Source organism: Culex pipiens, chromosome 2 (assembly GCF_016801865.2).
Source record: "Culex pipiens pallens isolate TS chromosome 2, TS_CPP_V2, whole genome shotgun sequence".
In the NCBI taxonomy this organism is placed as follows: Eukaryota; Metazoa; Arthropoda; class Insecta; order Diptera; family Culicidae; genus Culex; species Culex pipiens.
The window spans coordinates 29,895,723-29,912,460 of NC_068938.1; the positions used below are offsets into that span (position 1 = coordinate 29,895,723).

At 43.2% G+C, this 16,738-nt stretch overlaps 1 protein-coding gene across 7 annotated transcripts in view; it reads right to left on the reverse strand.

The window, feature by feature from the left end:
* LOC120421985 (DENN domain-containing protein 1A) overlaps nucleotides 1–16,738 on the reverse strand; it is a 67,208-nt gene that overhangs the window by 34,192 nt on the left and 16,278 nt on the right. For all 7 annotated transcript variants that reach the window (XR_005606058.2, XM_039585296.2, XM_039585295.2 and 4 more), the window contains exons 3-4: nucleotides 678–1,002; nucleotides 26–607 (exon numbers count right to left, since the gene is read on the reverse strand). Coding sequence is in view for 6 of the 7 variants with exons in the window: in XM_039585296.2 (XP_039441230.1) it covers nucleotides 26–607; nucleotides 678–1,002 (907 nt within the window). In the remaining variant the exon portion in view is untranslated. The remainder of the gene's footprint in view (nucleotides 1–25; nucleotides 608–677; nucleotides 1,003–16,738) is intronic.

Here is a 16,738-nt window from a genome sequence, read left to right on the forward strand (position 1 = left end):
CAAGAAATTACGGGTTGATGGGTACCTGTTGGAAGATCTGCAGCTGCAGCATATTAGCTAGGAATGGCCTCAGGTGCGACGGCCGGGTGTCGATGAACGTTTCCGGGTCGAACGTGATCTTGTCGTTGAACTTGACCGCGTCCCGATAGCCGCCGATTAATTGCACTAAAATACCTAAAAATATCTTCGAGACCCGGTCGCCCCGGTGCTCGGCCGAGTTGGCCAGGTGCTTCTTGAGCGAGGCGACCAACTCCGGGGGCATGTTCTTCACGTCGTCGAACGGCGTGTCCAGCGTGCGCTTATCACAGTTTAGGATGACGACGTCGCCGATCTCCTCCCGCCGGAGCGACTCGTACACGGCTTCCGGCACGCCGATCAGGAATGGCATCGGTGCGCCCAGGATGTCCCGCATCTTCATCGGGAGCACCGGAATGAAGATGTGCTGCCACACCATCGGGTAGAGGAAGGCGTTCGCCGCCTGGATGCAGGACGACAGAATGTCCAACCGCCGCGACACGAAGATGATCCGCCGCTCGGCCAGCATCGCCGCAAACACCCCGATCATGGCCTTGGGCTCCACAAAGTTGTAGTACAGGTTGAGGTTGTGCTACAAAAGAAAAGAAAACAACCCAAACTCAATCACCATCCACCAACTTTAACTCATCGCCCATCCTCACATTCTCCGGTATGCTCGGCAGCAGAAACTGCTGCGGCCGCTGAAAGCTAAACGTCTGCACGGGCCGGTCGTACTGCAGCTTCAGGCAACCCCCGGGCTCCGGTACGCCCCGGTTGTACGCCTCCGCCAGGAAGGACTCAAACTCCTGCTGGGAGTTTTTCCGCACATCGGCCAGCACGTTCAGAAACCGGATGAAGGTGTCGTGCCAGGGCAGGTACGTCACGATGACCATGGCCGTGGGGGATTTGGGGTCGTGCCGGCAAAAGCCGAACCGCCACTTGGAGTCGATGTTTGTCAGCACGAACGAGTGCACCTGAATGGTTCGCCTGGAAGAAGGAAAAGAAGAAGGAGAGGTGATAAGTAAGAATCGATTCCAAAGGATGATGATTCATTGATTAGTTCGCGAGAAGCGAGTCTCGGCGGGGAGCAGAACGCTTCGGAGAAGTGGAAGATAACGTGTAACACACCCTTTAACACTGTAGGGAGATAGCGTTCTGCTAATAAGGTTGTGTGTATTTTTGCCTTCATGCAGAAGTAATGAGCATCAATCACTTCGAGTGTACGAGCAAAGTGGGTTTCGTAATCGATTGGGAAACATGTGATTTTTGCGATTTGAACACTTTTTTTTCTTCTTCCAACTTTTAATTCTAAAATGCAAGTTTCAGCATTTTTTGTTTTATTTCTTGTTCCACGTACAGACCAGACTCGATTATCCATTTAACTTTGACATTGGCTTGTGTACCAATAGGGTTTCCAGAACCGATTTTTCAGCACAGAAATTCAGTTTCTTTCAGAGTCCTAAACAACTCCCCATGGTTTTTGAACGATTGGATTTGTCCCCAATTTTCGCAAAGCAAATCATTTTTTTTTGTGAAAATTTGTATGGATTTTTTTTTGATTTTGATTCTAGCAAAACAAGGCAGAACAAATCCAAGCGCTCAGTGAGCTGATGATGAAGTACATTTACAATGGACAAGCTGTCTCGTGCAGAGAAGTTTTCCAACGTCAGAAGACAAAACAAACTGTGATTTAGTTTTAGGCTTTGTTGGGACGCATTTGGCAACCCTGCAGCGATTGACAGCTAGAAGGAGAAATTTTGGTTCAGTGCATTTCCGCTTTCACACAACACACTCACACTAACACACAGCACGAACAACCAGTACAGTTTAGAGACGGCAAGAGAATAAACCAGTCGCAAATTACAGTCCACGCGTTTTTAATTCGTCTCTACATTTTTTGGTCCTACTTCGCCGGATTTTCGTAGTAGTTTCGGTCGAAAGGAACGGACAAGGACCCGGTCGATTGGACGGGCGTAGATGCTCTCAACTCCGGTGAAAGATCCGGACAGTTCTTTATTGGAAGTTTTTAGTACGCCGATCGGAGAGCTGCAACAATCGAGAAGAAAGATGGCGGAAGAGTTCGACATTTTGGTGAAGCAACGTGGTGCAGTGAAAGGAAAAATCACCCGGATTAAGAACGTGCTGGGCCAGCACACGCAAAACCAAACGATTCCGGATGAGTTCCTCCTGCACACCCAGCTGAAGACGATTGACGCGGCCTACGAGGAATTCAACCACTTCCAGAATAAGATCTACGCGGCCAAGCCAGCGGAAGCGGATGACCAGGAGAAGAAGTATGTCGAATTTGAAGCGGATTACAATTTCGTTCGGGCCAAGGTCTGCCAGTTACTGCGTGGAGTCAAGCAAGAACCGGACCCCCAGCCTCCGGCAGCAGCCCAACCCGTGCGAGTGCAAGCGACATCTTCTCTCCACACGCCGCTGCCATCTTTCGACGGGAAGCCAGAAAACTGGTACAAATTCAAGGCCATTTTCACGGATGTCATGAGCAAGCACCCCGGCGAGTCAGACGCAACCAAGCTCTATCATTTGGACAAGTGCCTGGTCGGAGAAGCCGTTGGGTCAATCGACCAGCAAACGATCAACGACAGCGACTTTGCTGCTGCTTGGGCGGAACTGACCGAGCAATACGAGAATAAGAGGAGGATCGTTGACATTCACGTCGGCGGTTTACTTAACCTCAAACCGATGGCATCTGAAAGTGGTAAACAACTCCGTGAGCTGGTGGACGGGTGCAAACGGCACGTAAGTGCTTTAAACTTCCACGAGTTCCCGATGGCTGGCCTTGCGGACATTCTGGTGGTCAACATTTTGGCGTCGAAGCTTGACATCGAGACGAGGAAAGTGTGGGAGACAAGCATCGAGCACGGCGAGATTCCGAACTACGCCGACACGGTGAAGTTTCTCACAACCCGGAGTCAAGTTTTGGAACGCATCGAGCTTGCTGACAACAAGCTGAAGAAGCCTGTCGCAGCAAAGACAACGAAGATTCCCGCACTGAAGGCATCGTCCCTGGCGGCGTCGGTCGAGTACCGGTGCGCATTTTGCGGACAGGAGCACCAGAACCACGAGTGCGGCGAATATCTCAAGCTGGATCCGAAGGAGCGCTACGAGAAGGCGAAGCAAACTGGAGTTTGTTTCAATTGCTTAAAGAAGGGGCACATTACGCGTCGCTGCTCCTCGACGAAGACGTGCAAGACCTGCAAGAAGCGGCACCATTCTACACTACATCTGAACGAAACTGGTGTCGCTGTCGAGCAGCCACTTGCACGATCCACGCAGAACTCCACGACGGCTACGCCGAGCGCAGGACCAGCCGGAACGACGGCGGTCACTGCCTCCTGTGTGATCTACCAACAACGAGCGCTTCTCTGCACGGCGATTGTGAACATCCTCGACGACGGTGGCAAGGCCCTGCCCTGCCGCGTACTGCTAGATTGCGGTTCACAAGTGAATCTGTGTACGGAGAAGGTCGCGTCGCTACTTCGACTGAAGCGACGAAGTGTGAACGTCGACGTCAAAGGTGTGGATGGTTCAACGACCAGGGTTACGGCCTTGGTGCACATCAACGTGCAGTCCCGAGACAACGTCTACACAAGCAACTTGGAGTGTCTGGTGATCAACCGTATCACTGGAACCATACCTGCGAAGAACATCGACATCTCTACCTGGCCGGTACCCGCCGGCCTGCAGCTAGCGGATCCGGAGTTCTACCGCCCTCAACGGGTGGACATGCTGATTGGCGTCGGCCAATTCTTCGGTCTCCTGAAAACTGGTAAGGTCAAGCTGGCAGAGAGCCTGCCGTTTTTGCAGGAGACAGTGTTCGGATGGGTAGTCGGTGGCCTGGCCGACTCCACGAGCTGGAAGTACGAAGTGACCCGCTGCAACGTGGCGGTCCAAGACGCTGAGCTGAACGACCTCGTCGAACGGTTCTGGGAATCCGAGGCGGTGCCGACCGCTTCAAGGATGTCGTCGGAGGAGACGGCATGCGAGCAGTGCTACGAGCAGACCCACAGCCGTGACCCGAGCGGTCGCTACGTCGTGATGCTACCCTTCCGTGGCAACGTGAGTCAACTCGGCGACTCGAAGCAGCACGCACTACAACGCTTCTCGTACCTCGAGAAGAAACTAGCCAAGAACGCGGACCTGAAGGCGGCCTACTGCGCTTTCATGGAAGAGTACGTGCGCCTCGGCCACTGCCGCGAAATCGACCCGTCCAAGGAGGAAGATGGTGGGTACTACCTGCCCCACCATGCCATACTGAAGCCAAGTTCGTCCACCACCAAGTTGCGCACAGTTTTTGACGCCTCGGCACAAACGAGTTCCGGGCTCTCGCTCAACGACACCCTGATGGTCGGTCCCACCATTCAAGATCCGTTATTCGATATCGCCCTTCGATTCCGGACGTACCCGTACGTGTTTACGGCGGACATCTCGAAGATGTACAGAATGGTTCGTGTGCACCCCGACCACACGAAGTTTCAACGTGTGTTTTGGAGAACGGACCCTTCCGAGTCACTCAAAACGCTCGAACTGTTGACCGTCACTTACGGGACGGCATCAGCGCCATACCTGGCGACCCGCACGTTGAAACAGCTCGCCCAAGACGAAGGACAAGCCTACCCTCGCGCTGCCAAGATTTTGGAGAACGATTTCTATATCGATGACGCACTTGCGGGTGCTGATACACTGAAGGAGTTGCTGCTGGCGCGCGACGAACTGGAGGAGCTGCTGGAGAAGGGAGGCTTTGAGCTCCACAAGTGGTGCTCCAATTCCGCCGAGTTTCTTGACACTATTCCAGACGAACGACGAGAAAAGCAAGTGTCATTCGAATTGAGTGGCGTGAACGAAATGATCAAGACTCTCGGCATACTATGGAACCCCACCAGTGACCAACTGCTGTTCCGCGTCGCTCTCACTGACTTGACACAACCGGTTTCCAAACGTCGCATCCTGTCGGAGGTTGCCAGATCTTTTGACCCGCTAGGTCTGCAAGCACCGGTTTGTGTCACCGCTAAATTGATCCTGCGTCAGTGTTGGCGAAAGAAAGTGTCTTGGGACGAGCAACTGTGCAAGATGCTTACCGAGCTATGGAACAAATTTCGTGGTGGACTGCGAGCACTGATGGAGGTACAGATCGAGCGCCGAGTCATCGTGCCACACAGGGTGGCCCTGGAGCTGCACGCATTTTCGGACGCATCGCTGGAAGCTTACGGCACGTGCGTCTACGTGCGTAACATTCTGGCGGACAACACAGCAGTAGCCTACTTGCTGTGCAGCAAGTCGCACTTGGCGCCCAAAGAGACGATCCCGAAACTCGAACTGTGCGGCTTCCGGCTGATGTCAAGGTTGGTGTCCAGGGTAGTGAAAGCACTCAAGGTGAAATTCACTCGGAAGGTGCTGTACAGCGACTCGACGATTGTACTGGGATGGTTGGCCAAGTACCCAAGCGAGCTCGAAACGTACGTGGCAAACCGAGTTGCCGAAATCCACGAGCTTACCCCGAGGGCCGACTACGAGTACAAGTACGTGCGAAGCAGCGCCAACCCCGCAGACCTCGTCTCACGAGGACTCTTCCCGGAAGCACTGATTGGGAATCGCTTCTGGTTCCATGGCGGGTTCCTCGAAGAAAACGACTACCAAGAAGACGAGATGGCCATCGTAGTCGAACTACCCGAAGTACGAGTTGCAGCCGTTGTGATAACCGACGAACAAGAAGAAGACTACAACAGGATCTTCACACGGTTCAGTTCGTTCCGCAAACTACAACGAGTGCTAGCCTACGTGATTCGCTTTTGCAACAAGACCCGGAAGCGATCCACGTACGGAGACAACGAGAAGTACCCAACCATACCCGAACTACGATCGTCGCTGCGCTCGATTGTGTACATGGTCCAGCAGCAACGAATGCAGACAGACATCCAAGAAGTGCTGAAGAAGCAAGGCAAGCCGAACGAGAGGTACACTGGCCGACTACGAAGCTTGAATCCTTGGGTCGACACCTACGGCATTCTACGAGTCAACGGACGGATCAAGTACGCCAACGTGTCGTACGAGCAGCGGTGCCCGGCCATACTGCCTGCCGAGCATCCAGTAACGGAGATCCTGATTCAAGCTGTCCACGAGGAGAATCTGCACGTCGGACCGAGCGGAACTCTATCGGTTCTGCGGCAACGGTACTGGATCCTGAACGGACGAAACGCGATCCGCGCAAAGTTGCGGAAGTGCGTACGGTGCTTCAAGGTGGACCCGTCGGAGACCAAACTGTTCATGGGAGACCTGCCCAGCTACAGAGTGACCCAGGCCTACCCATTTGAACGAGTTGGCGTTGACTTCGCTGGACCAATCTACGTACGCAAAGGGCACCCGCGCAAACCAGTGTACTGCAAGGCGTACGTGGCATTGTTTGTGTGCATGGTCACGAAGTGCATCCACATCGAGCTGGTGTCAAACTTAACGACGGATGCATTCATTGCCGCCCTGCACCGATTTGTCGCTCGTCGCGGCCTTCCCTCCGACGTTTACAGCGACAACGCCACAAACTTTGCTGGAGCCAGCTCGGAGCTCCACGAGCTGTATGCGCTGCTGACGCAGCAGCTGACGAAGGATGCGCTTCAAGAGTTTTGTCTGCCCAAGGAAATTCGCTGGCATTTTATCCCACCACGGTCGCCGCACGTAGGAGGTTTGTGGGAAGCCGGCGTGAAGTCGGCGAAGCACCTGATCAAGCGGAACGCAGGTGAAACGAAGCTGACAGAAGAGGAGTGGTCCACACTACTAACGCAGATTGAAGGCATACTTAACTCGCGGCCGTTGGTGCCACAGACGGCGGACCCTGGTGACCTCAACGTGATCACGCCCGGTCATTTGCTCATTGGCCGCCCATTCAACGCGATCCCGGAGCCGGCGTACGATCAACTCAAGCCTGGAACGCTGACACGGTGGCAGCACCTGCAGAAGATGCGAGCTGACTTTTGGAAACGGTGGTCGGCGGGCTACCTGTCCGAGCTGCAGCAGCGGCAGAAGTGGAACAAACAGCACACTGTCGTCAAGGAAGGAGATTTGGTGCTGCTCAAGGAGGAGAACGTTCCGGCGCTGCAGTGGAGGCTCGGCCGAGTTGTGAAGGTCCACCCCGGACAAGACGGAGTCACCCGCGTGGTGACGGTAAAGACAGCAGGAGGAGTCTACAAGCGGTCGACGGCAAAGGTTGCGGTGCTCCCACTCGACGACGAAGCAGCAGAGAAGACAGCCGGTTGAAGTTCCCGGATGTCCACTGGCGGGGGAGGATGTTGGGACGCATTTGGCAACCCTGCAGCGATTGACAGCTAGAAGGAGAAATTTTGGTTCAGTGCATTTCCGCTTTCACACAACACACTCACACTAACACACAGCACGAACAACCAGTACAGTTTAGAGACGGCAAGAGAATAAACCAGTCGCAAATTACAGTCCACGCGTTTTTAATTCGTCTCTACAGGCTTTTCGATTTCTATCGATTTCCTTAGAAAATCGCGAAGGTTTCAAGTGATGTTCGCTACTCCCACAAATTGCATGAAATTTTTAGCTTGTATGCACCAGCGACGAACCGCTCTAATTCTCTATACAAACTTTGGAGAAAACCCAATCGGCCCCAAATTCAAAGTGCACGTGTTTCTGGAGAGCCTAAACTTCATGCTTCCCCTTGAGTTGAGCGCAGTCATATTTGGCAATTTTTGTAGGCTAGTGTACAGTCATGCCCCGGTTATGATTCGTTCAGCTGCCTCGGTTAAGCACAAACCGCTTCTTAATTGAAGCACGGAGCTTTTGGGATTTTGTCTATATGGGAGACATTGGCTATAATCCTATGAAAAATCATCCAAACTTCAAAAAATTATAGTGTTATAGAATCGGGATTATGTCAGCTATACAATGCAATTATAATTGCATAAAATTTTTCACAAAAATTTTTTATTCTTGTATTTTTAAAAAGGCATTCTTTTCTCGAAAAAATACTCAAAATTATTAATATTGCTATCAAATCAAATCAAAATCAAATTATTCGCTCTACAGCATTGCCTTGGCGTTCTCGATTGCGAGATTCCTACTCGAAACTAGATGTCCGAAGGCTTGATTGTTGAGGCAATTGCAAACCTCTTTTTACACCTAAGCTTCCATCCACCCCGGGATTCGAACTGACGACCTTTGGATTGTTAGTCCAACTGCCTACCGGCGACACCACCGAGGCAGGACCCAGGGAGACGACTCCTACACCTGGACTGAGCTAACGACCTAACCTTTAGGTTAGTCCGGGGCCAACATTTACTTCCCGTCCGACGGAAGGCGTGATCAGACAAATCTCGTCTCGAAAAATGCCACCGGGACCGTCTGGGATCGAACCCAGGCCGACTGGGTGAGAGGCAATCACGCTTACCCCTACACCACGGTCCCGACATGATATTGCTATATGGGTATCAAATGATCGGCATTTTTCGACATTTCGAAAATTACACACATTTTTTGAAAATAATCAAAATTTTCATAAAACTACGTATTTTCGATAAAATACAAAAAATTTCAGTTTTTACAATGCACAGTGGTCCAGATCGCAAAATTAAGTGGAAAATGGATTTTCCGAAAAATGGGGAAGTTTTAGAGCTTTGGTGTCTTCAGAAGAGTTGTTGCAAATGGGAAGGGGCAACTTTTGGCACGGTCGAATATTAGGGTGGTTCACGATTAGGGTGTTTTTGAAAATCTAACTTTTCAGGAATATTTTTGGGATTTTTTTTGTCTGATTTTTGAAGGTTTGCTCAGATGCTTTCTATAAATTTGGTCGTAGAAGGCGTAGATTACGAGATAAAATTTTGGTATCTTCGGCAAAGTTGCTTCGATTGGCAAGCCCAACAACTTTCTAGAAGACAAAAAAAATCCCAAAAATATTCCTGAAAAGTTAGATTTTCAAAAACACCCTAATCGTGAACCACCCTAATATTCGACCGTGCCAAAAGTTGCCCCTTCCCATTTGCAACAACTCTTCTGAAGACACCAAAGCTCTAAAACTTCCCCATTTTTCGGAAAATCCATTTTCCACTTAATTTTGCGATCTGGACCACTGTGCAATGTGGGTATCAAATGATTGGGATTTTGTCATACATTCGTTAGTATTAACACATTTCTTGACTTTTTTTTGATAAGGTCCTATAAACAAATGTAAACATTGAGTGTATCCCTTTCACACCTTATGTCAAAGTCCATCGGAGTAAGCGGGATACACTCAATGTTTACATTTGTTTATAGGACCTTATCAAAAAAAAGTCAAGATTTGTTTTGCAAAATACTCTAAATTTTCCCAGAACTACGTATTTTCGAAAAAAAAAATCAAAATTTCAGTTTTTTACAATATGGGTATCAAATCATCGAGATTTTTTTCATACATTTCGAATGTTATACCATATTTTTTTGAAAATAGTAAAAAATTTCACAAAATTATGTATTTTCGGAAAAAAACATTGCGTATCTCATAGATTTTGCAACAATCATGAAGGTTGTACAAAGCTCTCCAAAATAGTGCACACCTCAAACTAGAGCAAAAAAACCCTAGTCTGAAACTGATCTAAAGTGGTCGAAAGCATCAAAGCTCAGCCGAGACACGCACCACTATAGGCAAGCGGGGGTGAGAAGGTGTATAATTTTCAGTGTGCAAATATATTGCGTGCAGTTATTATTTGCACAGGCGGAGAATTTGGTGCAAAGTTTGCAATACTAAAAATTCAAGTATTTGAAACAATGGGTTTGAACGATCGGGATTTTTTCATACATTTCAAAAGTAACACACATTTTTTTGAAAACACTCGAAATTTTCATAAAACTACGTACTTTCAAAAAAAACAAACTAAAAAAATAGTTTTTTACAAACAAAAACAGTCCAGACTCGATTATCCGAAGTTTCGATTATCCGAAGGTTTGTATGGGACTTCGGATAATCGAATCATTACCAAAACATTTTTTTATTATCTTTTTTAAACATCAAATTCGAGTTCTGCGACCCCATTTTAGTCAAATTTGAATATTTGACTGCCTTTAAATTAAAAAATGCATTTTTTCAATATTCCAGCCCAGCCATTTTGGTCGCCATCTTGGATTTAAAAATTGAAAATCATTTAAGAATAGTTTATGGGTCACACTTAAGCTCGACAATCAAAAATTGGACAACGGGAAAAATATTTTTTTCGTGATTCGATTATCCGAAGATTCGATTATTCGAAGTTTTTTCATAAGCACGTAGTCTTGCAATAATTTTGAGTATTTAAAAAAAAACCAAAATTCCCAATTTGAAAAAAGCATGAATTCGGTAATTTTTCAACAAGACGTCGTTTTGTGAAAATTTGGAGTGTTTTACAAAAAAAATATTATTACTACCGAAATGAATGCCCATATGTATTTTTTTTGAAAATACGAAGTTTTGTGAAAATGTTGAGTATTTCACAAAACAAATTATACCAATAGAAATGTATGAAAAAATTCCGATCAGATGATAACCATACTGTAATGAACTGAAATTTTGAGCATTTTTTTTTCGAAAATACGTAGTTTTGTGAACATTTTGAGTCTTTTAATAAAATTTGTGGTATCACTTTAGAATGTATGAAAAAATTCCGATCTCCATTTTGTAAAAACTGAAATTTTTAGTATTTATCAGAAAATGCGCAGGTTTGTGAAAATGTTAAGTATTTTCAAAAATTTGTGTTATAATTTTCGAAATGTATTAAAAAATCCCAATCATTTGATACCCATATAGCAAAATCAATAATTTTGAGTATTTTTTCGAGAAAACATTGCATTTTCAAAACACAACAAAAATACGCAGTTTTAGGAAAATTTTCATGCAATGGGTGGAAAAATGACATCATCCCGATTCTAAAACACTATAATTATTTGAACATTAAAAAAAATGACTGTAAAAACATGAAAAACAATAAAGGTATAAGAGGTGGTAGAATAATCCAAATAAACAAAAACAAACCTAAACTAAAGAAGATAAATGCAAATAATAATACTAAAAATGGAACAAGAAAAGCTTAAAACATAAGAAGTTTTTCGTAGAATGTAAATTAAAGTGTGTAAATCGGTAAAAACAATAAATTACAAACAGTTAAAAATAAATATCAATGTTTTAAATACAAGGTTTTTAAAAGATCGAAGCAAAACATTCAATACTTTCATCGTTTAAGACCCTTTTACATTGTTACACACAGTCAAGTTGGTATAACCGTCCACTAACATGACACCGGTCGTACAATGCAGTTACAGTGCTAGAGTGTGTGCCAGAAGTGTGCGGCGATGTGTGATAATCGATTTCATTTTACTATAGTTTTTGCCGATCACGTCAGCACAGCGGCGTATTATTATTTTCATTCTGTTTTCGCCCACATGCGCAATACACACAACAACAACAACAAATCGCACCTTTGTATGGGTGTTTGGTATGGTTTTTCTGTTTGCTTTTTTCCATTCAACCAGTTGCTGCTGCTGTTGAAGTTTTGTTCCACACATTCGCCTCGGCGATTATGCAAAACTCCGGCTTGACGCATTTACAACAATTTCGTACGCCGACTTTTTTTTTCGTCGTCGTCGTGACCAGCTGATAGTGGATAGGATGGCATTCCGATGGCGGTGTGTGTTGACGGTACGTGACGACACTTGGATGTTTTAATTGTTTTGTAAGCGGTCTAAAATTATCTAATTTGGGTGTCTTGAGGTTGTACTTAAAGCAACCTAACTAAGTTTTTGCCAAATTCAATAAAAGATAAGAAATGCGAAATTCAAAAGAATTATTTCTATTGTCAAGATTTATTTATTAATCATTTATTAAATTTTTCATTTATTAAAGTTTTCTTTAAAAAATAAAAGGTGGATTCTAGCAGCTGTTTAGGTGTCCTTATTTGATTTTATAAATCGCCAACGTGATGACACCATCACGCCATCGAAACACCATCAAAGCCAGGTGTCCGATAAGCAATTTTAGCAACACTTTTGAAACGTTGACGACCTTGTTCAAAAAACTAAATATGGCGCTGAGTGGTCTCATTTTAGTTCCAGTTCCATACATCATCGTCCCGCCCGTGTGGATCAATCGGACCGCGCACTGGACTCACAATCCAGAGGTCGCCGGTTCGAATCCCGCGGCGGGCGCTCTAAAAATTCTTTGTGTAAATATGGGTATTCGGCGCCGTCGCTCCGTGCCATACTTTCATACACTTAGGAGCCCTGGGCGTCGAAGTCCTTGTAGATAAAAAGGAAGACACTAGTGGTTGGTACTAGCAATGGTGGCCGACAGCTATAAAGTCAACTTCGTTTTTCCATACATCATCACCATCGTCTCATCCACAAAGCTTCGCTGATTCGATTAGTGGTGATTACCAACCGGGGTTTCTTCCTCTTGTCAGTGACATTTATCTTTTCTCTCGCTCCCTAACTTGCGAGCAAACTCAGTTGATGCCTCAGAGTGTGGATTAGTTGGTTCGTTAGTTGGAAGGGGGTTTCAGTCTCTTCCGTGTGACCTATAACGCACGCCAACCGTGTCTTTGGCCGGTCAATCCTCCTTCCTCGTTTTTGTAGGAGTTTCCTCCTTCTGTCCCGCGGACTCCCGTTGACTCACGCAATTGGTTGGTGGTCGTCCAATTTACTTTCAATTACTTTTCTTTTTTTTCGGTGCAGTGGATTTGAGGGTGGCAACTCACAGTGAAGATTACTTTTAGCCAAAATTATTTGTTTGTGATTTTAAATCAACTTTTGTTGAAAAGTGGAATTACATCTAGAAAGTTACTAATTAACACAATTTTGAGATAAAATTTCTTTTTTTTCCTCGCGATTGATTGCTAAAAATCATTTAAAAATAACTATCAAGATTTTAGCACGCCAATCTCAACGAAATAATTCCATTTGAATACATTCGAATACATAAATGACATGATTGGATCGAAAATTGGGGCAAATTTTCACCATGCAAGTGTGTTTGAAAACAGGTTAAATAGAGTGGGAGTTTGGTCAGTAGCCCCAAAATAGGATCTTCTACCCTAATCCACAAACTATAACAAAGTCAAATAATTTAAAAAAATAGATCTTATAGACACATATTTTAATTAGGTACATGATTTCATATCTGGGAAACATTGTTAATCGAAAACAAAAATTACATCCCCTTAAACAAAACGGATAAAAAAGAAACGTTTTGAAAGTGAGAAGGTTCTCTTCAAATCTGATCAATTGAAAATCCGTATCTAAAATCAAAAACCTAAAAATCGAACAATCTAAATTTCATCGACACAATATTTTGAAACATAATTTTTCTTGAAAAAGACAACAAATCAATACTTGTTGAAATATACTTAAGTCAAATACATTTGAATTAAAATTTAAATGTTTAAATAAACAATGGAATTCTGGAAAAAAATTTAAAAAAAATATTCGTCAATGAATCAAATATTCCATATTTCCTACTGAGAATACTGAAAAAAATCGCCTTATACGCTACTATTTTGCAATGCAAATAATTTTATTTATTTGCAAATATTTTTGAAAGTTTGTGTTTCTCTAATTAAATAAAACTCTGCAGGATCAGGGTAAAAACTAATTATTCTGCAATACATTTGCTTGGATTGTTTATGGTATATTAATTAATCCTCTAAAATTTCAATGAATCGAGATTTAAGGTTTTGATTATTTTTATATAGATGAAACTTTGACAATGCATTCCTTATGTCAAAAAAGCCATTTTCCATTTATTTTTTTCAAACAAGTCTCTTTAAAAATTGGCAAAATGGCTATGCGAATATTGGAAATTCTGTATCCTAAAAGGAATGTTCTGATTGATTTGGTATCAAATGAACAAAAAATCGATTTCCTTTTTTTTTTATAAAAAATAGTTGAATTCTGTAAACATCAATATATTTTTTATTTTGAAGATTTTTAAATATATTTCATAAGATTTGAAAGGCTTTTGTGCCAGAATAAGGATGATAAAAAAATTTGTACTGGAATTATTATTTAAAAAAAGATGAATTTTGCGAAAAAAAGAAATATTCTTATTCAAAATTTCATAATAAATTTTTTTCAATAATTTTTTTTAATTTTAAATCAACTCGAACATTTGAAAAGGGCTAAAAACAACTTTTTTAGACATTTATAAAATACAGTCCAGACTCGATTATCCGAATGTTTGTATTGACAGTCCAGACTCGATTATCCGAATGTTTGTATTGGACTTCGTAAAATCGAATCACGAACAAAATTATTATTTATTAGTTTTCTTGTTTTCAATATCAAATTCGAGCGTAGTTTAGGGGTCAGAGCTAAGCTTGACAATATCAAATAAAACAACGAAAAAAATTTTGCCAAAAACCACAAAAAAAACTATTTTTTCAACATTTATATTTTTAATACCACTGTATCTTCACAAGGATTGGACATACGACAATGGTCAATATGGAGACTTTTAGTAGAACTGTCTGTAAAATCGATTCCTACTATCGGTTTTTGAAAATTTTGACGTTTAGACCACTTTTCAAAAAACAGTTTTAGTGAATGATTTTTATATTTCCTGCATTTTTTGTGAGTCTTTTGTAACATCTTAGGCTATTACCTAAAAATTTAGAACGAAAAAAAAAATCGTGACATCACCTTAAAATTTAACTTTTAAACATAAAAATTGAAAAGTGTTATAGAAGACGTGCGTTTTTCTTTAAGTGTATTTTTTTCAGAATGCCCGTCCTTTCCTACAAGTTTGTCTTTGACCACTTTTTGATACGATGCAACGGCTTCGAGATACAGTAATTTTTAAATTACTAAATACACAAATATTTAAATAACTTACGCCCTTCCCAAATGTCATTTTTGAGTTCAATTTGCTGCATATATACAAAAATGGCTTATATAGGCCTAGTATAACATGTCCAACAAGTTTCATTGAAATCGGAGAGGGTCGGGCACAAGACTACCAGAAAAATTCCAGATTTGAGCTGAAATTGCTTATTTAAATTGCAAAAAAAGAACATTATTCGAAAAGTTTAGCCTTAAAAATACCTAGAAAATTTTAAATGGTCGGCGCATTGTATAAAACATTATTGCAAAATATATTTCGATTGCAAATTTGATTTTGCATCTTAAAATTCATTTTAAAATTTGTTATCATATTTTTTTTTGCAAAATTCATAAGTTAAAAAACATAGCTCCGGTACCAAATTTTGCGTTTACTTAGATTCTGGCGGGGTTCAAATTCCGGCTCGGACCAACTCAACTGGTGATCTTTTACTTTCTGAATACGATTGCTTAGTATAGAGAAGGTAGTGTATCGTCACAAGCTGGACCTTAGCATGACTTCTTAGGGAAGGCGACCTATGGACCTATTAACATTGAGTAAAGAAAAGCCACTGAATCCGCTTTGTAGATGCAGCCCCGATACTCTTTATGGGTTATGGGAAAATTCACTTCAAATTCTGGCGCAAAATTAGCCTTTTTAGTGCATAAAAAACATTTAAAAAATCTCTAAAAAATTAATTATTTTCTGAATTTAAAACTTTGTGATTGAAAAGTAATGAAATATTATCGGTAATTATTGTTAATTTTCCTTGTGCTGCTTTTTTACGAAAAGTCCTAATCACAACTAACAACTTTGCTAAAGACACCATAATTTTCCCAAGATACACGTTTTCGAATGTTAAAATTTTAAAAAATATTTGTTATTGAAAGAAGACGAACGTCTTTTCAGCTCAAATTTTATTTGTAGGTTTTAATTGGGACCATCCATAAACCACGTGGACACTTTTTTGGGAATCTCGAACTCCCCCCCCCCCCTTCGTGGACAATTGTCCATACAAAAAAAATCTTTTTTGTATGGAGCGTGGACAATCGCCATACCCCCCCCCCCCCTAAAGTGTCCACGTGATTTCTAATAACTGTAAAAAAAACTAAAAGGAAATGATTTTTTTAGATTTAGCGTTGTAGTTCAGTCGACACCATGCTTCACAAAATTGTACAGTACCACCAAACACGATGTTTTGGTCTGGTTACACACTCACAACTGGCGACCCCACACCACCGATAATGCCCACTAATAATTTAATTCAATTTTTATTGAGGCGCTCGCAGGTCGTTACAGTTACTGCGCGGAGATGCTTAGGAGCATGATTTAAAGACACCCAGCGTATTATATTAAAGACGAACACAGGAAGAAACCTTCCGCAAATGCACCGTTCAATCGCCTCCGAGCTGTAAACTGTGAAACTGGAGCAGAACTTCCTGGCGCTTAATGGGACGTTACTACGGGGTGGGGCAAAATGGGACCTTATCAGCCGTTCAATTTTGAGTGACGGCTCCAAACATAAACAGATTCGATTTCGAACGAACGAAACTGCGCTCTAAATTGCATCGTTTGCATTTTTATGCATCCGCTGACGACGACGACCTCGACCAGATTTGATGGCCTCTCGAATAGGAGCCGCTGTCGTTTGCGGAGAACGTGAATGAAATGTTCAAACGACTTCGAACGCATGTGTGAGTTTAAAGCTGCGGATCATCGTCGGCGGGGGTCGTAAAAGCACACACGTAGTCATCAATACGCCAACCCCTGAAGCCGGTTCTTGGGAGATGAACCCTGCAAATTTTCGTCTTTGCTGTTTATTGATTTTTTCAATATTTTAACATTTTCGTGTTTTTTCAACTTATCTTCTATTTA